Below are 24,526 nucleotides of genomic sequence, written 5' to 3' on the forward strand. Positions count from 1 at the left end.
GGGTATTTATAGTAGTGTCAGAAAGAGGCAGGAAGTAGGAAACTGGGACGGGTGTTTGGAAAGTGCATGAAGGGCTGGGAATAGTATGGCCAGCCTGAAACGTCTTCCCCAAAGAATGTGGAGTTAAAGGAAAAATGTCAGGGGAATAGCTGGTTTTATACAGATATCCTCTGGTTCTTCCCCCTCTACCTGTTGCCTTTCCAACACCAGCCATTTCCTGTCTTTCAAAGTCAAGTGGAAGTTTTCCATTCTGTGGTTTTCCTGTCTTGGTAAAAGCAAGTACATTTTTTCCTCTTATATTTTAACTGTTTGTAGACCAATTCTGAAGTCTGCTTTCTAAGGGGACAGCTTCCTATATACAGCTGACCCAGGAAATTCGAGAAGGCTGATCAAACGTCAGAGGAGCAAGATCTTTACTTGCTCATGTATTCAGCAAGCATGAGGGACTGAACTTGTTGTCTGAACAAATGCTTCAGTGCTCTTCTATAGAAAATTAACAGACTAACATAATGCCAGCAGTCCCTCTCTGCAGGCTGCACCGCAGCAGCACCCAATAGAAAGGGAAATACTGAGAAAAGGAAACAGATGTTGATGTCCCAGTACTGTAATTACAGTATAGCATTAGAGAGTTAAAATTCATGTCCTTCAGTCTAGGCCAGCAGGAGCTTGGATCATTTTGAACATGGCCCTGCAGAACAGAGGTACTCCTGTTTCCTATATGGCGTTGAAGGATTTTATTTATTTTTAATGAACCACCAGGGAGCAGGAAATAAAAATGTGTTATCTTCATGCTGTTGCACCTGGTGTAGCCATTGGTATCTGTGCAAGAGCTGTGCAAAGTCAGTGCAATTTACATCTGCTTTGCTGAAGTGCCAGTGACTGTGCAGGCCAGGAGAAACCTGGGCCTTTTTGATGTAAAGCTGAAGGCATTAAGAAGGCAAAAAATCTATGGGGTTTTATTTTCTTCTTTGTACCCTTTCACATACCTTTCTTTACCTCCCAAATAAAGAAGTTCCAAGTTCTTGAGGACGAACAGAACGACAACACTCAGATATTTTCACAATAGGACGATCAGGAACCTTTGACTAGAATGCTCATTCTTGTTGAGAACCAACAACCAAGAGGTGCTGTACAATGACAGCTCTGCCATTTGCACATTCTCCCAGTATCTCCCGATTGCAGAGGGTCAGTTTATTACTTCATGTATCTCCAAAATACCTTTAGAAAATACATTATATCTGGCTTAGTTTCACCCTAGCTCTCCAGCTGTCCAATCTGCATCATTTTCAAGCTATGTTGTAGTCTCCTTATAACCATAACCCACTGGGGGGGGGAAGAAAGAACCCCTCCACCTTCTCTGTGCCATGCACTTCTTGAAGGACTATTCAAAAGAACTTTGTATCCATCTAAACAGAAGAAGTCAATAGCTTGGCTAGAGTCCAGATTACTGTGGATGTACTCTGTCCATGGCTAGTCCCTCCAGCCAGACTTTTTCAAAGCCTAAGCCATAATCGCCAGTTAGAAACAAACATGCTACAGGCAGCAGCAGTATCTACACTATAGATCAATCAGTATAGCCTCAGCCTGTTACATGTGGGTTCTCCTATCTACCTGTTCACTGAAGTCACAGTACCCATTCCACTCTCAGAGGTGGTTTGACTTTGGATCCACCTTGGACATGCCACACATGGTTTCAGACAGGATGGTCCAGCAGAGGTCACAGCTAATGGTTCTTCTTAGTTTGCCCAGCCTGTATCAGGTTCTTCAGCAAAGCTTCCACACAGTGTCTCCCCTCTCTCTAGTACTCCTTCTCTTCTCCTCCGACCCCTGAGACTACCCTTTGAAGGGCATTTGCCACTCCAGTAACTCCTTAATGCCTGTTCCCATTATAAGTTTGCCCATTGGGCCTACTGCTGTGATCATCCTCTTCCCCTGTCCAAAACAGCAAAGATCTAAGTTTTCAGAGCTGAGCCCACTGACACAGTCCACTGTGTCCCTCCTAGCACAACCTGAGACCTTATTCCCAAGCTGATGGTGGCCTACCCAACATTTTCCCCAAGCACTGCTTTATCCTGGCACCAAACGTATTTCAGTCCCATGTCAGATATCTCAAACCAACTCCTTTCTCCCTAAGATAGAACACTATTCCATATCTCTGGCAAACTGCTGCTGATATTTGATGAGGTTTGATGGTATTTTTTGCATATGCATCTCTGCTATTTAACTTGAGTTTTGCCGTCTGTATATTGTTTCTAAGAGCTGAAATTGCCCTTTGAAAAGGTTTTATATAAACACTAGCAGGAATTTGGACTATTCATGGTAAACATTTATTTTACCAGCATGGAACTCAAGCAACTTCTATCTCATCTCCAAGAGAGTCATAAAATCTTTTCTGGCTGTCAGAAACACTGAATAAATAAAATAATCAGGGTTGTGTAAAACTACTTGCATTTTTATGTTATTAGGCACTGTCAGTTAATGCACTTAATCTTCTCTCTGGGCACTTAAGGGAACTACTTCACATTACAGTGGAAGGTTAACTGTACTTAATAATAATTTTAAGCTCCCTAGAGCTTATAACTCTTTGAAACCTGAAAACATCAAGTCAAACCCATCTCCAATGCGAGATGGTGAAATAGTGCCGAGACAAGCGGCACTACACCTGCTTTACACAAGCCATGAGGTCAGACCAGCATTCCCCTTGCATACTGCAAACTGGATCAGATTTTAGGTCTCAGATAAGAGGAGGTAAATCCACTGAAGTCACCTTAGTCACATTCAGCTCAGGCCCAGCAGTGGCCTAACACTTAGCAAATGATAAAAACTTGAAATTCACGTGGCTCATGTTTACTCAACTCTCAGAGTAACGTAGCACAAGAATCAGTACGCTGGTTAATATTCTTTTCCCAAGTTATTCCAAAGTAAATCCAGCTTAATCCTGGATTTAAAGAAGGACCTACTCCACTATGGATGAACAACACTGGTGAGTAGAGTCAGCAGCAGGGAGGTCTTACATATTTTTGGTATGTTCTTTCAGGTATCTGCCTTAGAGGAAGGGTTCTGGGTTTTTATTAAAGCCCCAGCAGCGTGCCTCCCTTCCCTCTGCCCCAAGTACTTAGACCCAGAGAGTTACTATACAGGTTAAACTTCAGCTCTGCTATTTGCAATAAGTGTTCAGTGCCACAAAATTGAGTAAAAGTTAAGGCAGTCTTGCAATAGTTCCAAATATATTGAATTGCTCTGATCAACTTTGTATCGACCACAAAAGTCTACATAAAGTGTGTGGTTGGCTTAAAAAGCATTAACAATCCAGCCTTGCCAGTAAGATTTCAGATGTTGCACATGGAGTTCTCCAGAGGTACAGCAGAGCTACAGCAGGCCTTGAAGTTTAATGAACTCTGCATCTGCTTCACTAATTAGTGCTTGAAGGCCCAATTACCCTCTCATATCTTTTACACTACTATCATTTCACCAGTACCATTTCAATTGCTTCCAATTTACAACATGGTGTGAAAGAGGAGACCACCACCCTGGAAGCCTGGAGCGATATGCAGCACATCAGAGCAAAAGCCTCTTCATCTTGAACTGAAAAAAAATCTCATCACTAAAAGGAAATTTAACCACATGCACTCCAGATATATTATTAGAAATAAAACTAGGTCCTCAGCTTAGTTTGGTTCAGAACCGGCAAGCACAGCGTGCCTGGCCCTGCCTGCTAACTCAAAATAAGCTGTCCTCTCAGGTTTACCAGCTCTTAAGAACTTTTAGAAAGCATCTGGTGGAAATTTTGTTTGATGACAAGACCTCCTGCTCAGACCAAAGGAGTTTCTTTCTCCAGTGATGTATGCTTGGTTGGGCTACATGAGAACACCACATGGAACCAGTGCCATGAGGAAAGAGAAATATTAAATATGAAACTACGTTTTCATCTTAATAACTTTGTCTTAATAACATCCAGGATCATTCGCATTGGCATGGGATAGCTTGGTGAGGAATAAGAGAAGATAGTCCATGGATCAAAACTCAGTGAATCTGTTTAAGAGCATTCTTTAAAAATACCTCAATACTTAACCACAAGAAGTTAGCAACCTTCCCATCAAGTTCCTGTCCCAGACAAAAAAAAAAAAAAAAAAAAAAAAATCGACTTGTCTACAATTCCTGCATTTAGGCCAAGGTGATTCACTGAGTGTTCCTACTAAAGATTCTTGGCCCCATCATGAAGTTCAGTGGGATTCTGCACAGGTAGAGATCCATTTTATCAGATGCCAGTTTAGTTGCTCTAACAAGCTCTGAAAGGCCGGGATAACTGTATTTAGTGTCTCACAAAACATGAGGTCCACTGATAAAGCTGAGAATAAATATGCCATCTTGTGCCACTTGTCCTATGGTCAAACAGTCAAGTCTGTCCACCTTAAATCACAGAGGCACAAAAAAGCAGGCCCTTTCCCCCTTTCTGCTAAGAGAAAAATGATTTCTTCTAGTATTGCATATGGATGTACATAATGATGTTCCCACTAGCCCATTACTTCCCAGAAACGTTACAGGAACAGTTGCCAGCTAGAGATGTCTCAGTAACAGGTAGAAATCAGCAAAAAGAAGAATGAGAGATATGTCTACACAAAGCAAGGAGCTCTTAGACTCTAGGTTAGAACATCTGGCTATCAGCTGGCACAGAGGTCTTGGTGGAGTTACTTCCTGCAGGAAATCGGGAGTAAGCATGCGTAGTAGTAACGGGATAGCAGGGAAGCCTTATATAACATTCTGCGCTACATCTTACGAACAGTGATTTCCATCACATTTTTTTAAATTGAAAAATTTGGAGAAGTAACAAACTCTAGATCCCACAAGGTGATCTCTTAATTCCTGTGTTACTGCAGTATTAGGCTCTATTTTAATGGTAGATAACCGGCAAAACAGCAAATAAGCAGCTTTTATTTCCACTTCTATTTAATCAAATAGGACAATTTAGTTTAAAATGGCGATCTTCCTATCAGGAGACATCATCCAGAATGAGGAACATCCTTTCTCATCATGATTCTAACACAAATTGTTTTAATTTTATGGAAGTCCAATCACCTCAATTTCTTCCTATGTAAAACTGTATTTTCTTTTCCCTTTTTGTTTTTCCTTTTCTTTTTTTTAAGCTTTACAGGGACGCTTCTCAGCTTTCATGCTCCTAAAATGCCTTGAAGGGTAGTCCTGACTAAAAATGAAACGATATCATCACCTCCCCAACAAAGATCTGATTTCTGAGTGGATACAGCTGGCAAATTTTACATTGACTATCATGACCCACAATCCCTAAGTTTATTTTGGAATTCATCCTGATGCAAATAGAAAGATAGTATTATACATTATCAGAGTAGGTTTCTTTAAACTGTAAATTAATTTCTAAATGGTAAATCTGAAATGGTGCTTGTCTAGCTTAAAGTATAAGACAGTACACATGATCTCACTGCAGACTGTACACACAGAGAAGTCAAAGCAGAGATCGCATGTTCAACGTCTCATGCATGATTAAATCATTCTGCACACTCCTTTTAGTTTTCTAGTGAAAAAGTGGAATGGTCAACTCAAGAAAACCACTGAAAGAAAGAGGGCAAGTTTATTAGGTGCTTAGACTCTGAGCCACGCAAATTTACAAGCTTCCCCAGTCTCTGCTGCCCCTCGTTCTTTTCAGATCACCTTCTCAGTTCAGAACTGTTTTGCCACTGCAGACATTGAGAACTCAATGCTATGGGGATGGCAGGATGGAGGGATGAATGGCTGCCTTTACATGGAGGGACTCCAAGAGTTTGCCTTCCTACTCCTAAAGCCTGCAAACCTCAAACTTACAGAGTGAGGTATTTAGAAGGGAGAGGGGCACTACACACAGCTATCCTTACTGATATAGATATTTCTTCCCTCACCACAACCTGTAGAAAGGAATGCTCTTTGGAACTCCTTTGAACTTAGGTAACAGACAGCTAGTGGTGCCATAGAGCGTTGTAGCTCTTTTCTGAAGTATATTCACAAAATGAAAGCAAGAGAGTTGTGGAACGGACAAAGTACTTTCTCTATTGCTTGCAGATTGGCTTGTCAAAATCCTGTCTGCAATTTCTTTCCCCTACCCCTTCTTTTTTCTGAAGCAGGGTGGGGAGATGCAGGAGGTGTTTTTCCAAACCTGTGAATACAACATTCAACAGGCAAGCTGAAAAGTTCCTGCTGCTCCTGCAAAAAAGGACAAACAAGCCCTTTTCATGTCAGCTATGTCCAGCTGGAAATGTCACAGCTTTGCTACAATGGAACAAAGCATGCATGTTGTCTGTTCTTTCAAAAGATCTCTTAATTCAAACAAAAAAATATTCACATCTGGAAGGGGTCATAGGCAGGGGGCAGGAGCGGAGGAAGCAAAGTTCAGATGGCAAGTCATAGCAATTGCTGTTTGTCTTGCTGTTTGCCTAGTTGTGCCGCCTGTTCTGGCATTTATTGATCCAGTTAAAGAAAACCAAGACTTAAAAAGCAATTTTATTATTGATTGACCTCAGAAGGCCATGATGAGACACACCTCTTCACTTTTGCTCCATTCATCATGCTGGAATATTCTGGCTGAGTGAAAAGACCCCTTGCGGTGATTGCTTTGACAGTCGTTTCTTTTCTTTTTGCTTAAATAACATACATTAAGAGATAGATATATATAGATATATAAGCTATAAGAGACAGATTATATATATATATATATATATATATCTTGTTGTGCATGGAGCCCAAGCTTCCCTTAGAAAGCCACAACCCCCACTTTAACATTCAAAGGACATACGTACTTAAAAGCCTGCCCTTTCCAATAGGTTTCTTCCAGCATCTGTTTCTGTAAAGTTTAAAACCTTAATGACTGCACAGTTGGGAGGCTGTCTCAAATTGAGCCACAGGAGGAAAAAAAAATTTAAAAAGTTGTCTAGTGACACCTGATTAAAGGAGAACAGTATAAATGTAAGAGTGGGAATTCACTGGCTAGGCATCAAGGACCAACAGTAAGAGTTTGCATTATATTCCTAAACTAAAATCTTTCTTCTTCCTTCAGCATACAGTGTTTCTGAAAAAGAAGAGTCTTTCCTAGGCTGCCACCTAGCTAGTTAATTTCTTGCATTGTTTTGGAAGCTGTTTTAAAAAGCTCTTTCTCCAGCCCTTACTGCATTGACTCCTCCCTTCTGAGCTGGTATTTTGTCAGAAGTTTCAAGAGCGATAAAAACTTACTGCCAAGTTCCTTTCTTCCCCACAATGTGTTTTATAACCCAGCATGTAGTTTAGTCTGTCTAAACACTGCACTAGTACACTGCCATCAGTTTCCATGGAGATGATTAACTCCTCAGTAACCGGTAAGCTTTAGCACGCTTTTTGCCCTTTCAGCACATGAAGTATATGACAACAGCTATTAAAAGCGGCCTGCAGGAGCACCACATTTTCCAGACAGTTCTGGCAAATGCAGGGATTTACTTTTGCTTTATGCCATCACACAGAACTGTGGTCTTAACCAAACTTGCATTTAAGTCATCCACTAGTGTGAGCTGCTCTTTTCCCTTGTGCTTCCTCTACTGTGCATTACTGTGATGTCTAAAGGCATGACAACCCCAGTGACACTAAACTTTTTAAGCTACTACAAGGCATAAGTGAGATATAATGAAGACTCCAGAATTAAGTGAGACAAGACGAAGGAGATGACTTTGAATTCAATCTTGACTCGAAAACAGAAAAATGTCATACCCTAAGCACTGATCTATGAAGCTGCATTGTCTGCCAGAAACATCAGTGACTAGGACTATGGTAAAAACACACTGCCGGTGTGTATTTGTAACAAAATAACACAACAAAAAAATTCAATTTTAAGTTGAATGAAACTGAAAACTACCTCTAATCTAACATGACCTAATCAGAGCAAGAAAGGAAGTAGAAGTACACTTTCTCCCAGAATGCAGCAAATGAATGTCACACGCAGTCATCAGCTTCATCTGTGGAAAAACTGGTTTCCAAGTCTTATTTCCATAGAAAGGACAATCTCTCCAGCAGTTGTCACTTAGGTGGCACACTTACTGATCCAAACTAAGAAAACGGCAGTAATAAATATCTTCAACAGAACTTTAAATAGTGCAGTTTCCTGGAAGGATTCCCCAGTATAAAACTGTTTTATAAACATTTTCCAGGCTATCATCACCGAGGCACCGTAACTTTCCCAGCACTTTTAACATGTTATGGGTTTTTTTTGGCATTCAAGAGCAGATATACTATGTAAACTAGACATTAATAACCAGGCATAACTGCAGTTTTTGTAGAGAAGAGTTAAAGGCAGGAGGGAGATTTTTTGCCAGTAGGCTTGGCTAACTTTAAAGAGTCACAGACAGGGTCTATAGTAATGAGTGTTCTGCTGCAGTGACTATTATTTTCCGTTTAACTTGCACAGCAGTTGCCATGTGGATTTCTTTGTAGACTCAGTTTGAAGTCAAAGTGTGGGCATCAGCAGTGCAAAGTCCCCTAACCTCCTTGACACGGTACTACTAAAGCAATCGACAGAGGTGCAAGACGACTTGTTTCGTAACGACCCACTCAGGACTGCCAGCATGACAGCCCGTATTCGCTGTTGTATGGACATCTACCCAGTAGTAACCTAAAAGACACCACTAATTGATTTCATGCGCTTTGCCACAGGACACTTGCCAAACAGTAACGGCATTTGGTTAACCAGCCTTGGCTGCAAACAAACCAAAGAACCCAAGACCAGAGTCTCCATCATCTATTCCTCTGAGATATTTCAAGTGTTCCCCTTGTCCCATATCTAAAGTTAGCAAAGACACGGAGGGATGCTAAAGCCCATAGCAGAGAACATCAGCAAGGATCCAATAAAAATGTTTCAACAAAAAGAAAAGCATGTTCACACATTTATGATCCCCCAAAGCTGCAGAGATCACAATATAACACACAAGAAACGTGGAGACACTTGTTACCCACTTCTCCAACCCTTCCCAAAGTTACAGGCGTAGCGCCACGAGCCTATGCGAGCTGCACCTTCCAACCCTGACAGCCGCTACAGGCACTTTCCTGGCTTGAGATAACTTGTCCTAATCCTTTCTTCTATTATTTAATCGGCACCAGGTTGTGGAGGAAGTTTTGGCTGCTCACACCTTCAATTTTGTTTTTGTCTCGCTGTAGGAAGCAAGCCACTCTTACAATTACGGATTTCTTGAAAGTATGCACCACTTGTTTTTCTTGGAGAGGCCGCAGCCCTGGGAAAGCTGCCGCCCGGCGTTAATTCCCGCAGCGCTTCTCCCTCCCCGCTCTTCCTTCAGGAGGGCTGGCAGGACACCACCACCGCACGTTTCTCCTCTTACTAACAGGGGCGTATGAGGCAACTATAAACTTACATCTATATACACTCCGAAGGGTCGGGAAGGAAACTTAGCGCTCTCAGGGCAAACGTTTAACCGTGGTGGAGAAGCAGGCAAGCGGCCAGCCCAGTCCTTCGCGGGTTAGGACTGGAGCCCCTCACCGTCCCACAGAGGGGCCGAGATGACACCTCAGGGTTGCCCTCCCCGCCCCGCTCCCCCGCGGGAAAAAAAAAAAAAACCCACGGAGATGTCAAACGCTGCCCGCAGCCCAGCAGCTCCCCGTGCCTCCCTCACGGCCTCGCAGAACTTTCTAGACGGCGGCGCCCCGCCGGGGCGGCTCCGACTCCCCGGCAGGGAGCCCCCCTCCCCCCGGCCCCGGGCAGCAGGGCAGGCACCCGGGCTCGGCTCGGCCCGGCCGCCGCCTCCCCGCCTGAGGCGAGGCGAGGCGTGCGGCGGCGGAGTGCGCCGCTTGCACCAGCACTCACCGATGTCGGAGTTGCAGAAAGCGTCCTGCGGGTGGATGGGGACGCAAGTGCAAGCCTCCACCACCAAGTCCCGCAGGTTCCAGCTGCAGAGGAACACGAGGAAGCTCAGCCACGCCGTCATGCTGCCCGCGACGCGCCTCCTCCCTTCTGCGGGGCAAGAGGGGAGCTGCTGCTGCTGCTTTTTTGTTTGCCTGACTTTACTCTCGCTTGCTAACAGCCCGTGCGCCGCGCCTCCCTCCTTGCACTTTCCCTCGCTCGCTCGGGCAGCGCAGCCTCGGCGGGACGGTGCGAGCTGCGCGGCGCGGCAGGCCCGAGGCTCCCAGCGGCCGTGCGGTGCCGGTGGCGGTGCGGAGCTGCGCTGCGGAGCTGCGGGCCGGCGCGCGGAGTTATAGCCTCGATCGCGCCCTCTCAGGCTCCGGGGGCGCCGCCGCCCCCGACCAATGGGAGCCCCGCATTACCTCATCGGCGGGGAGAGGCCAGCGGGCCGGGGCGGGGCCGCGGCCAGGGCTTCAGCGCCTTATAGGGAATAGTGCGAGGAGAGCGCGCGCGCGCGGGCGGCGGTTGGACGGTTGGCTGGGGGGCGCGCGCGCACCCTGCCACACGGGCGGCTCAGGTAGCCGGCGGCGCTGAGGAGAGGTCCGGCTATTCCGCAGCCCGAAACCCTGCCCACGCCTGCTAGAGGTTGAAACCCTTACAAACCAAGCGTCATCCCCGAGGTGTCTGCGAGGACCTTTCCCGAGGCCGTGGGTGCCCTCAGGGCTCTGGCCCAAGGGGCGCCCCCCGCAGTGAGGGTCTGCTTCCCCCACCGCCGTGGCAGGGGCAGGTGCAAAGAGGCGCCTCGAAAACACACGCGGGGTTTGTTGTTTGCTCGAAAACCTTGGACTGTTTCCCTCGAAACGATCTCAGCTAGCTTTAAGCTGATTTTTAAGCTGGAGGAGATAAAAGGAAATAATATTTTTAATGGCTTTCAGAAAGCGATCAGGAAACACAAGGGGAATATAGAGTGTAGTTTCTTTCCGTCTTTCAATAAGCAGTGAAAAAGGGATGGAGGAAAAGAAGGGCAAGACCTAGCTGAACTGTAAACGAGGATTTCACACTGTGGTTTTCAATCCTGCTCAAATACTCCTTCTCCTGTCGCCCCCCCCTCCACCACCACCCATCACTTCCCCTTCTCAAGACTTTGAATCAGCAAAGAGTATAAACTGCTAAAACCAAGCTGGAAAAAGCAGTGTCATATCTACCCAGGCACTCCCAACATTTAATCTCAGAGTATATTTTAGCAGAGCAGCTTTAGTGGAAGTTATAGAAAAGTCCTGTTTGTTTTGTTTTCCCTTATCCCCTTTTGGAACGGTAAATTTCTATCAGCTGTAGAAATGTAAATGTTGTAGTAGAGCTGGGACTGGAAGGAAGGAGATTGCCAGCTGCAAGATACAGACAGCCTTATTATCCTGCAAAGGGAACTGAGGGATGATTAATCACAGTATCAAACCAGTGTATATAATGTCAGAGTACTTTCCATGGGGTTTACAAGACTTAAGCATGTCTAGTTATAAATTATGCCAGTATTAAAGGCCAGGGACCAGCTGTCCTAAATTTCTAAGTAGTCAGCTAAGTCTTCAGATTTACAATTCTGCTCCATCTGGGTGAAGCACAGTCTGCCTACACCTTTTCTTTAATCATACAGTCCACATAAAATTAAAACCTCTGGTTTTACAAACACGCAGACTTTCATTTGGAACATCAGCATGCAAAAGCTTCAAGATGGGTGTTGCTAGTAGAGATCAAGGTTACAATGCTAACAGTGGAAAATGCAGGCTCTTATCCTTGCTGTGACATAGACAACCAGTGTGACAGCTTATCGCTCCGTACGTTAAATCCCTCTCTGTGAAATGGGTATGATAGTGATGGGAGCTTCCTAGCACACAGGTATGGGTGTTAGTGAACACACCAACAAGTTAGATGGTGTTGAGGTGATCATGGGTTATATAAGTACATATGACGCAGGACAATAAGCAGGATATTCAATCTAGACACTTCAGTGTCTGACTTCTTTGGCTCTGAATTGCATATGAGAAACCCCATGCAAAAAATAGATGTTCGGACTCTCTAGTCAAGGTACTACAGCTGAAGCTGAATCTGTCAAGTTGAACTGTGCTTTCAGTCTTACTGGGTGTGAACAAGGAACAACTCCACTGACCTCAGCAGAGTAACATGGAAGAAAAATGAGCTGTCTGGCACTTACTTTGTTGTTGTTGTTGTGGTACAAAGTTTGATATCACCAACATCATGATACACCTGGTCTATCAGCATCCCAGATCAGAATCTGAGAGAAGTGGAGTTATTCCATGACTTGACATTGGTGTTAATAAAAGAGAGTTTGGCCCACTTACAACTAGATTGTAATCACAGCTACAGCACCACCTCCCTTTGGTCTCTGGCCAAGCAACTCCTCTGAGGAAGTTTCTTCATCTCTGTAATAACACCTATAAGTTCACCTGACGCTGAATACTTTGTAAGAAGCTTTGAAGATGTTGGGTGCTGTCTAAGTGTTGAAAGTGACTATAATATTCAAGAGGCAGGACACATTCAGTGGAAACAGGAGCAAACTGAAAAACAAACCCTTCAGTCACCTCCTCAGTTTCTGAAAAGGGAAAGGAAGGGGACTAGAAGTTACTGACGTTATTTAGGGCTCTTGAAGGCATGGAAGTAGCTTTGGGTTACAGTGAGACTGACCAAGCTTGTGCTGAGTACTGCATCTGGTACACTTTTCAAATATAACCCAGAGAAGTAATCTACAATTACTTTTCAGGATGAAAAGGAGTGCCACAGATTGATCTAGTGGCAGGGCAGAGCACATCTGTTTGGAAGGGATGGTGTTCAAGCTATCTTTGTGTCAAGGCTTACCACTGTCTAATATACCACAATCTGAGAGGTGATGCAGAAATTTTTAAGCTCACATATTAGCATTTCCTGGAGTAATAGTACCTGTGGTTCGGACTTTGCTCAGATTCACCTGCTTTTTTGACACCTACGTTTTTTTTTTTTAAGAGATGACCTTCTCAATGGTAGTATGGCTGCAGGTATTTCAGCCAGGGCTGGATACTGTACAATAATAATATTTATTTGCCTCTTAAAGGAACATTTCATACACAGAAACCAGAGTGCTTTATTTTTGTAAATTACAGGTAAATAATACTCGGGAAAGCTTGGGCTGGCTGGCCTTCACTTTGACACCTATCAGTAAAAAGGCACTCTGGAAGAGCCAGGCAGGGAATCTGATTGTCTATTTATAAGAGAAAACTTTGATACAGGATCAAAGTAGCACAGAAAGTCAACGGAGGAACTGAAAGGAGAACTCTGTCTGAATTCTTGCTTAGAGCTGTGTGCTGTCTGTGTGGGAGAAACTGCAAAGGGAAAAAATGGCCAAGCAACTCCTCTGAGTAAGTTTCTTCATCTCTGTAATAACACCTTAATAAATCAGCATTCGGCTCCTTTGCCTAGATAAAACTTTAAGCCTTTTATGGCCATGAAAAGTTGCAGTAGAAAAAGAAAGAAAAAATGAAGACCTTGATCTGCCTGTGAGAAAATTAGAGTTCACATTTGGTTTATGTCACCAAATAAAGAAATCTATGTTATTTCAGTTCTCCACCAAGAACACACTGTTGAACACAATTAAGGATCTCTCTACTTTACTGGGCAGCCACACCACTGCATGCTGTGATCTTGCCGTATCCCACAAGCTAAGCATGACTGGACTGGGTCAACAGTTGGTGTGAAAATTCCCAGGGAAAGCCATGTCCTGCAGGTGGTGGTGACTGAATAAAGCGGCCTTCTTCCCTCAGTCTTGCATGAATGTGTCGAGACAGTGCTAGGGGGCACTGCACTGCAAGAGATGGTTGCGTTTCATGTAAGTGAAGCTAGGTTCTCTGCAATAACTAAGAACCCACTCTTTGCAACAGGAGGAATATGAAACTATGTGCCTTGGTTAAACTTCAGGCGAGATTACTACCTTCTGCCTCCATAAATTCTCACTGTGATTTATAGCAGGAGCATGTTAACAGTATCATTTTCCTTCTGCAAGCCCTGCTTCTTCCTGGAAAGGATCATCTGATTTGTGCATCCCAGAGCTAGCTGCAAGTGCCTGACGTTAAAACACTTCAGGATACTCCTGCAAGAGGTGGAAGGTGTTGCTGTAAATGAACTAAAGGGGTAGTCACTTCCCTTCTGATCACCTTTCACAACAAAATGTGAGGGAGACCAGGCGCTGACAGAAAGCTGCTTCTGAAATGACAAAAGCATCTGAATGTAATTGGTACAGAAGAGCTTAATCAAACTACAGGAACTGCTGATCAAAACAAGACAGACAGACAGACAGACAGACTAAACTCTCCACTCCCCCTCCAAAAAAACTAACACATGTAGGGGCTAAAAACACTCCAGTTCCTAAACTGGGCAAGGCATGAGTGAAGAAAGGAGACTTCAGTCTGCAGTTCAATCAGTCCTGCAACCTCCATGAACAATGTAGTAATTTAAAATGCTTCTGAAGTATGGGCATTTTTCCATTTTAACTTTTCCACAGTAACTTGACTTGATTCATGAGCATGGAGTCTTGCCATTAGCATTCTAAATTGCTCAGCTGCCAAGTTGTTCAAAAGCCCCCTCTTGTCCTAAAAACTTCTTGAAGTTTGAGTTCTTCATATCTTTCACACCAGCTCAGCATCACACCCTTAGGAGATGTCATCGTTTTTCTTCTTTTATACAGCACTTGACAAAGGATAGGTGCCTTTCTGAGCCACCTGATGTACTTTTTTGCAGCATATTCATATGTGTTGTAGGGTAGTAAACCCTACTGGAGTGGTCTTGCATTCTGTCAGCAAAAGATTCTCTGATTTCCTGGTTATCTGTTTCTTTTTTGTATGCATCAGATTGTCTGTGTTTTCTGACACTATCCTTTGAGAAGACTTTGTTCTGTTTAAAAGCTTCGTATTTGCTCCGATTTGTGTGTGTAAGAAAGGTTGGAAAAAAATCTCCTCTATTAATTCCTTCCTTATACCAGTGATCTTCCTATGCTACTTATAATAAGAAAAGTGTTTCTTTGAAAATCTCTAATTCTGTACATGCATTTGAAAATTTTCATTTGATCTCCTTTGAGGCTGCAAAGGAATTATGTCACCTTCCTATCTGCAAGCCAGACATGGGTAACCCTCTATCACATTCCCAAGCTTTAAATTACTGATATGCCATTAAAATTTCATCAGCTCTAACGGCTTAAGTTTAATCCTCAAGGATCCTTTACAGAGTGTGCATATAGACAGCACCCAGTCTGGGAGTAGATCATGGGCACCGTGTATCACCAACAATATTATACAATAAAGGATTTTAGAATACAAAATTGTCCTCTCAGTAGTGTGAAGATCCTCCAGTCAGGCTGTGTTGTGGCATCAGCTGCAGAAGGGCAACCAGGAAATGGCTTTTAACAGCCTTATCGAGCTAAAAATGTTTGCTGCACATGACTGAGCTCTTTGGCCCCAATCCAGCAAAACACTAAGGCACATGTTCAACTTTAAGCACACAAGATGCTCTGCTGAAGTCAACGGGACCATTTACATGCATAAAGTTAAATATAAGCTTAAGTGCATTTCTGGATCAGGGCCAAAGGGCTCAGTACCATGCAGGGTTCAAGCCAGGAGGCTGTGATTAGATGGTCTGACAAGAGTTGGGGAGGTGGTTGCATGGTTTGCTTGGCTCTACCTGCCTATGCCTCATTCCAAGCAATTAATTTTCTCTCATTTTTGTTTATAATAAGTTTTTCCATTTCTCGTGCTTTGCTTTCATGCTACTGTAGTCATTCCCAAACTGAAGTTTTGTTTTTTTTCTTTTTAAACCCTTCTAAGCTGCATCAATAGTTTTAAGTGACTGAACAAAGAGATTGCAAATAGATGAAGTGCTTCAAATGGTAATAAGAGCTGGTGTTCCCAGAGCTTTGGAAACTGGCACTAAGCAGAGGAGAGAGTGAGAGCGATTGAAAATCACTTTTCTGTTGTTCCTTTGTATGAACTGGTTTCTGGCTTATGCAATGCACAGTAATTAAAATGACTGGAATGCCTTACATATTTAAGAGAGCTTTAAGGTGGCTCTGTGGCATTGTGGCCAGTGAAGTTCATGAGCAGATTCATAACTGTAATCAAGGTTTGACATTTCTATCAGCATAACTTGAAGAAAACATTATCTCTATAGAGGCCTGGCAGGGGAGCTTGAAGAAGAAGGGGTAGACACAGGAAAGCAATAACATCTGGTCCCTGGATCCACTCCATGAACACCTATGGGTGAGGCTCTGCACAGTCTTTCCACTGGGTGAGATGAGAGGCTGAAGGTCAGGGTGGTCATCAGAGATCTCATTGCCTTCTTTGAGGAAAGCAATGAGAGGAGGGGCTTCGATGTCCCTACCTCCTCACTGTAATATCAGTTACCCAGAATGCCTCCTCCTATGTACTGTGCAGGTAATATCTCTTCCCATGAGAGAAAGTTTGCATTTGAGTACCGGCCACTGCAGTTGTTGGATGTTTTTGTTGGGATCCAAATGTTTAGAAAGCAGAGAGCCTACCAAACTGACAAGTCTCTCTGCTCACAGCAGGTTGCTCTCCCTGTGATGGGATTTGCTCTGTTTGGCAATGGTAAGGGGCACCTTTTTGCTTTTCAGTCCTCTCAGCCCAGTCCAGAATTTCATTTTCCTGTTTTCCTTTTTTGCCATTGAAGGTGGCTGGGAAATGGTGTGGGGAAAAGGCTCTGCATCCCTGGTCTTCTCAAAGGGTGGCTAGGGTTCTTGCGATGATGAACAGCCATGGGGGAGCAGGGGAGCTGAATTCAGCCTCTCTTGGGGTGGGATCTGATTGGCCTGAGGATATGACCCTTCTAGCAAGCACACTGAGCAACCCAATCCTTCTCCCCTCACATCCCTGCCTCTCACCAGCCTTCTGTGGACACTGACTGAGCCCATTCCCTCATCTCCCAGCATAACCTGTCTCCCCTTTTACACACTGAAGGACACTATGCAGGATACAGTGCTCTCCATAACTCTGAACGTAGGGAGATAAAGATAGAACCCAGGCAAAAGACAGTGATTCTCTATCTCCAGCTGCCATCTTAGACCATCCTGAGTGTCAGCAGAAGCTAGCAGAGATGCACTCCTTCGGAGTGTGCTTTAAAACCACATTAAAATCCTCCAAAATCACCATACCTGTGAAAGGCAGAAAGAGAAGGAGGACCAGGGAGCTGACATCCCTCTTTTTGTTATATTAATTATGAACCTGGAAACAATGTCAGGCTGTCAGGTCTCAAGGAAGGATCTTCTCTTTATCTGCCGAACAGGTGCAGCTGCAGGAGAAGTTACTCTCTCTTGCCTCTCCCTGCACCTGCAAAAACTTCCTGCAAGAATAAGTCAGTCACTTCATCCCCATAGTGCAGCTGTAACTAGTTTCTCACCTGAAACTATGAATGAAAGTGTTAGTTACAAGAAAGGTCTCTAATGATGAGAATAGTGTCCCAGCAGAAAATAAACTCAGTGATTCCTATCAAGCGTGTCACCACATGGGTGTCAAAAGCTAGATGCAGTCCCTGTGCATGGAGATCCCAGCAGAGATGGTTGCCTTGGCACAGGATTTTTTAAAATCCAGTTTGAGTTTTTCAGTGCTTTTGTTCCTGTATTCCCAAACCACTGCTGTATTCTAAACAGCAACAGACTGCCTCAGTTACAGCAGAGCCCTCCCACACAGAGCCACAGTCTAGGCCACTAGAAGCTGGGGGATTTCTGATGTGAAATTTCAAGGACAGATCTTTTTCTTCTCTGGAGCAAAAGGCAGCACTTCTGTTTCCTCACTGTTCTGGAATTTTGCACCATAAATCTTTGCATATAGTGTGAGACAAAAGATGAGGAGATGGTAGATAGGCAGCCTAGAGTGTGGATTCTGTCATTTGTTTACTATCTTGCTCTTCCTGAGCGAAGAGTAATACATTCATTAAAGGACATTTTCGGGGTCTGCATTGTGAGTTCCACACCTAGTGTATTAATGTTAGGAGTGAAAAGATCAGTGTTTGATTTAGCACAGATGCGTGAAAATAGCATTCTTTCTCTAGTGTTCTTCCCTCTGGAGGCAGAGGGAAAAATATACAGTCCCTATTCCCCTTTCTTTTAATCAGAAGCCCTGAACTGTCTCTTAGCTGTGATTCTCTATGTGCTTCTGTGGGGTGTTTCAGTGGGGGACACAAAGGTACTGAAAGACGTCACAGTGTAATTACAGAAACTTTCTGTTCATTTATTAAAATAGCCATGGTTTCCATTTCATTGCAAGTGATAACAGGTATTGTGCAGTAGGAGTTAATCTGTAACCAGATATAGCGTGGCTGGAGGTGAAGCCAAGAAAAAGGAACAGAAAAAACTTCCTCTATTTTTCTTCTGCGCTGAATGAAAGTATTTTTACCAGGGACTGTGGGCCTGGTATTGTGATCCCATGCTTTACAAGCTGAAGCTTAAAAAAGCGGTGTCCTACACTGACAGGGTTCAATTCCTTTCAATTTTCCACCTGGTTCACAGCAAGAGTGGCATGGTGGCACACAGTGGGGATGTTCTTCTGAAGGGAAGGCATACAATGTGGGTAAATGCGCTTGCACCCCACTGGTGCTAGCCAGAAAAAGGGGCTTCAAATGCATAGCAGAGGCAGCAAGAGGGCTACCCAGAAGCTGGCAGGAATCATGAAGGTGATGAATGTATGTAAGGATTATGCACCAGGAGTTGAGATATGAAGGTACCATGGACGGAACATGTGCCCTCAACATGAAAAGACCTCTCCGTAGCTCTGCTGTTAGTAACAGTGCCACCAAATCTCCCCCAGAGTGTTGGCCAAGGGTTCAGCATTAGCACAAATGCTCTGCTGTGGGAACCCTGGACTGCTCCAGGGTAGTGGTTCATCATAACTGCTAAGAGTTGAGAGGCTACAACCTCTCAACTTCCACGTGTCTGGTGGAAGTAGATGTCCAACACTAGTCCAGCACTATCCCTTCTTAATACCATTGTCTCCGCATATCTGGTGAGTGGCTTTCTGGTGGCTGGGGGACCGTTCCTGAACATAGTTCTCGTTTTTCCCATCTCCCACAATCTGCAACTGTGATTTTAAGCAGTGCTTGAAACCAACTGCAAGAGGAGGCTGAGCTCCCAGCACACCAGCCAAGGAGGAAGGAGGGCTCTCCCTAGACACCTAGCTGAGGAGCCAGGGGAAAATGTTCTCCGTGTACAGGTTCTGCTGAGCATTTTTTAACTTAAATCTTGCTCCTTCTTTTCTCAATTCAAGTTCAGTGGAACCATCCTTACTCCAGGGAGCGGGAAGGACAAGGAAGAATGGTCTATGTGTTGCAGACAAACCCTTAGAGCAGCCGGAATAGAAGGCATTAACCTGATCTTCTTTATCTTACAGTATAGCTATAGCGAAACCTTCCAGAATTGTTGCAATTCCCTCTTCCACTGTTGTTCACATCAAATGATCTATTACTGGATCTGTTTGTCCCACCAATGGTTATATAAAGTCACCTTTTGTCTCAGGAAATTTATTCTGCCAAAGAAGCAGGACCATCAAAAAGAAAACAGGCCTGCTCCATGGAGGAAGGAAGAACAAGCTAGGAAGGGAAATTTTTACTTCATTTGAAATTGGTTGCCAGATGCAAAATAAACCTTCACCACTGAACATCCTAATAATGTCAGCTTAGCCTAGAGGAGCACATGTAGCATTAGCTGCGCATGGCTATAAGCAAATAGCACGAGAGTTGGCTTGAAGAAGCAAAATCTTATTCCCGGTGAACGCGAGAGCATTTCCTTCTCTTCCCTGTAGAGATACAACCTAGCTTCTCAAGTAAAACAATTCCTCTAATTCACCTAAGGTGTTTCCACATGTATTAATAACACTACTTTAAACAATCAAGATTTGTGTCCTGAAATTAAAGTCAGAAACACAGGCACACATAGCCATTCAGTTTAATTTTGAGAAGAGGCTTCTGAGAATAGGAAGGAGAAGAGGGGAGAAGCTAGTGCTGCAAAAAAGCTTATTCCATCAGGCACTGCTAGGAAGAAGGAGGGAGGGCAGCTTTTAAAGCCATGCCTATGGCTGCATGTAAGGGATAGTTCTCAAAGGACTCCCTTAATCAGATTCTGCAGAAGATAGGCCATCTCTCTGTAATTCACTCCATGTCTTATTCTAAGGCCATATGCTCTGGTCACGTGAAGATTTACAGTCTCAAATTTACTGGCCTCTGAAACCTAAAAGAATTATGCAAGAAACTGTTCTCTGATAACTGAGGCCTCACACAGCCGTGCTTTCTAAAGGCTGCTTCTAAGTCGATTTAGGACCCCTCTAGGGCTTTGTAAGCTCTTTTGGGGATGAGGAAAGGGGAGAAAAGAGGGGGAGCTGCTGATCATTGCCATATGTGAGAAGCATCCCTGTCTGCATGTGGGTGTGACGTACATGTTATCACAAAGGCTGAGCTCTGAATAGGCCCCCCTCTTTCCTGTTTCCAATTAGCAACTTGCTGCTGGATCAGGCATCCCATGTCACGTTGTACTGAAGTTACAAAAGAGGAAAATGATGGCCAGTGGAGGGGAAAGGGGTGGGGGAATTCCTCTTAAATAGTTATGTAGGATATCTGGGTGGGGATGTGAGCCAGAAGTCCTTAGAGGCAGCAGAATAAGTGGGAGTTTAGCAAACAACCGTTTTCCTTCTTTGACTAGTGTCCCTCAGAGACCTCAGCACTCCAGTTCTCAGAGCTAATTTTAGCTATTTGTGGCTGGCCTGTTCCTAGTGTCCCTTTCCTATCTCTCACACACACTGACCCTTGAGATACTCTCTGTGGGCTGACAGATGACGTGAAAACCTCTAATCTGCAGGTCAAATATCAAAAATGAAGTGGGATCAGGGAAACTGGAAGCACCATTTGCTTTCTTCCAAATAAGGGAGACATATTAATATTAGAAGTTCTTAGCATACCACGTTTGCATTTTTTTTTAAGTGTATGAGGGGAGTGACTTGTTCTTGAAAATTTTATGGTAACCACCAAAGATTTTATCATCTCGTGGACACTGGTTTTCCTGCACAGAGTATGACTAAGATGCCTTCATTATTTATTGGCATTGCTGTCTGTAGCAAGACCAAAACCACGTTGTCCCAAGCACTGTGCTCATACGTAGCAGACAGGAATGAGTCCCTGCCAAATGGCATACAGTACATATTAGGGAGGGCTCAAAATGAACACAAAGACAATAACACTGTGATGCCAGGTGGGAATGAGCTTGCAGCAGATGGTGTTTGTATTGTAGGTGCAATGTTCATGGAAGTCTGAATCTCACCTGCTTTACACTCCTGGTGTGATGCCAGTGTTTTATTACCCAGAGACTTTGCCATATAGTTGAATCTGGTGTCTAGAGGTATGATAGGATACAGACAGGAAGGTAAAAGGTTTGAGATGACTTTTCCTTTTTTAACCAATTTTTCCCATCAACTTGAGCAACAGGTGGGACTGTTCTTTCCCCTAAGTCTCTTGTGGATTCCCTCTCGTGATCCACACACAAATCTGCACAGGATGCTCTGCAGGTCCAATGTATATGGTCAGTGACGTGCATGTGAGATTGAGGGCAATGTAAGGGCATCTGGGCCCTTAAGGTATCTTGAAGAGAAGCTGGCTCTGCTGTGTAAGAAAACTAAGTCCAGGGACTGGAAATCAGCCCAGGACTCTTATTTTCAGCTAATAGATTTAAGAAGGCTTTGAGACAGATAAAAGACCTTGGCACTGCGAAACTGTCTAGGAAGAGGAAAAGGTAATTATTATTCCCTTACAGGACAGGAGAGCACTCTTCCATGAGCTCCATGAGAGAAAGGCCAGATTTATCACTGCTAATTGGGCAGGCTGCCCTGTTTTTCTGTTGACCAGAAATAAAAGACTGACTCGAATATCTTGGACAAGACTGCCTGTAGCACTCACTGCCTTGGCTGGCAGGAAACGGTCAGTCTGCATAAGAAATAGACCTTATGAGCTGCCCTTGGTTCTTCCTCATGCCCTGCAAGTATTTCCCAGGTGAGGTGATGCTGAACAAGGAGCTATTTCCCTCTCCGAGAGACCCAGCCAGGACGCTGACAGCTGTAGCCAGCATCACTGGTAGCAAAGGGTCAGTATGGCCAGGCTGCTCACAGAGGGGAGAAGCTCAGCAATGAGCAGAGCACATTTGAGAGCACAGGGGCTATCTCAGGCTGTCTCACAGATCCCTTGGGAGCTCCATGGATTCCTAAAGATCCTCTTCATTTTGAAGAGCAGATTTGGCAACTTCTTTCACTTTCGGAAAGAGATAAGTCCTGTCCAAACCAAAGGAATGAATGGGGGAAATCTCCCCTCCCTCCTCATTTATAAGTTTTCCCTGGACAGATGGACACAGTCATGTGAGTCCTTGAAACTGTATCCTCTTTGGAGGAGCAGCGGGTGTGGTGCCAAGAACATGGCCCAGGTATATGTGTTGACTTTCACGGAGAAGCTCACTGTCCTCCAAAGACAGAATATCAACAAAATCCTTCCTGCTATGAGGACTTCCAGCTCTGCCTGAGCCAGCTGTAAATTCCTTGAGGCTAAGACTAAGAAAATTGGAATTCTGGGAGGACCTTGGTACAGTCCCAAAACCATTTCCATTGAGCATTCCCAAAAATATGGTTTCTCTGACCCAAGAATGTGAGCTCTGTAACAATGGCAAGCTGAAGTCCTAGACCATTGGCATTAACTAGTATTAGCTCATTATTTATTTGTACTCTGTCTGTCTTGACTTATGTGAAAATTTTTATCCTTCTGGGATACTGTCTTGCTATTCCATTCTTGTATAGCAGCTGGCACAAAGGGGTTGCTAATATTTGAGGGAGGGTGCTACTTTCAAATAAACAAAAAACAAAGTGTGATTCCTAGTTTCTCTGATTACCACTTTCTTTTTGAATTGATTATTTTTGCGTGAATAAGCATACAGCATCTGAGTTAGCACAGCAAAGCTAACAGCATGGTAGGCTGGCCATTTCAGCCAGGAAATGGCTGGAAAGGGGAAGAATGCAGAGTGGCATATACATTACTATAGCTGAGTGGAATAGAAGCCATGAGCTGGTATGAAGTGGCTGAAGCTGGGGGTAGCAGAAAGGTGGCTACATACACAGGAAGCTCCTCAGCCAGTTCCAACAAAGTTGGGAGAAAACTTCATATGCTGTAAAGCAGGTGAAGGCACTGTCCTTCAAACCCAAGACAGCCGGCCACCCTCACCACAAGACCTACCAGCTGCTGCCAGACCTCATTTTTGCACTCAACCTCCCAGCATCTGTTTGTCCTTTTATGAGAGTGGTGCCCATCTCTACCTCTCTCTCACACACCAGTTAAAAAGTTTGACGCTCTACTGTGACAAGTTTCCTGCACGTTTTCTGTGCTTCCTTAGATGATTGATACAATTTATTTTCTGAACATTTTCAGGCTTCCCCTTTCAAAGGCAGAGGTTCCAGAGGGTTGTACCACCTCTTGGAGCAAATACATTCTCCAAACGCCTTCCCCATGATGTTGTGGCTCTATTTGTCAACACTCTTCTCTCCAAGAATGGAGAATGTAATCCAGGCCTCCCTCCCCTCCCTGCCTGTGGTGTTTCCGAAGCAGTAAAGTCTCCAGCAAGCAGACAGCCAGAATAGCCACTAGCATGCAGGGAAGGGCATATCAAGGGAGGAAAGGAAGAGTGGCTACACCGCATTGCGTTCCAGGCACATTTAGTTGGCAGATGTTCCCTAAGGGACTATCAGAAGCTGGCATAGGTTTAGGGCAATTTCTGGGCTGCTTGCATTCATGCTGCTGATAGAGGTAAGGCAAAGTTATGCAGTTGCAGCCTGCTCCTAGAGACTCTCTTCCTTCCCACTGCTTGTCAGCAAAGTCTGAGCAGAGCAGGGAACCTAGCCCCACATTGTACCACTTACACACCAGCTTCTCTGCCGCCTCTTTCTGCCTTCCAAATTAGTGGGGCAGGGGTTTCAGTGACATCTTCCCTCCACAGTGAGAAAAACTCACTGTGTGCTCTGTGAGCTGTGCTTACACTCTTCCTTCTGTCCTAAACTATACCCAGAGACTGACATGAATGATCTTATTCACTTGTGCTCCCATGAAATGACAGAGGCAATGAAGAAGGGGAGGGTGTCAGGCCTGTTTCCAGCTCCAGAGCAGCCCTTTGACAAGACTGGACTACTTTTTTTTCCTTTTTTCCAAATGAGCGGGTGGTCAACACCATCCCTAAACTCATCTCCACCCCCAAACAGCTGTTTTGCCAAAGGGTGGAGAAACGAGCCTCCTGACTGAGGGTGGAGCAGTTTGAAGAGGAGGAAGGCAGTGACTTCACTTTACATTAAGTAACAGCAGATCAGGGTGTGTGTCACTCTGAAAAACAAGATTTTGGGTGGGGGCAAAGGCTTTCTGCAGCTTCTTACACATGAAGCCTTCCCCTTAGTGGGAAATAACCAGAACAGGCCCTTCTAAAGGAGGTAAAAGATGCAGCTGGCTGGGCACCTTGTGATCTCATTTAAGGGGATCCAGGAACAGTGTGAAGGTCAAAGGGGACATTATGGCAAAGGGAGTTTGGGCTAAACTGTAGGA

At 44.4% G+C, this 24,526-nt stretch overlaps 2 protein-coding genes across 2 annotated transcripts in view; one reads left to right on the plus strand and one right to left on the minus strand.

The window, feature by feature from the left end:
- TIMP3 (TIMP metallopeptidase inhibitor 3) overlaps window positions 1–10,291 on the minus strand; it is a 41,193-nt gene extending 30,902 nt beyond the window's left edge. The window contains exon 1 of the mRNA XM_068943811.1: window positions 9,842–10,291. Within this exon, the coding sequence (XP_068799912.1) occupies window positions 9,842–9,962 (121 nt within the window). The 5' untranslated portion in view covers window positions 9,963–10,291. The remainder of the gene's footprint in view (window positions 1–9,841) is intronic.
- The window catches only part of SYN3 (synapsin III), a 205,748-nt gene that overhangs the window by 102,844 nt on the left and 78,378 nt on the right, over window positions 1–24,526 (plus strand). The gene's annotated exons all lie outside the window — the stretch shown is intronic.

The sequence above is a fragment of the Struthio camelus genome, chromosome 1, assembly GCF_040807025.1.
Source record: "Struthio camelus isolate bStrCam1 chromosome 1, bStrCam1.hap1, whole genome shotgun sequence".
Taxonomy (NCBI): domain Eukaryota; kingdom Metazoa; phylum Chordata; class Aves; order Struthioniformes; family Struthionidae; genus Struthio; species Struthio camelus.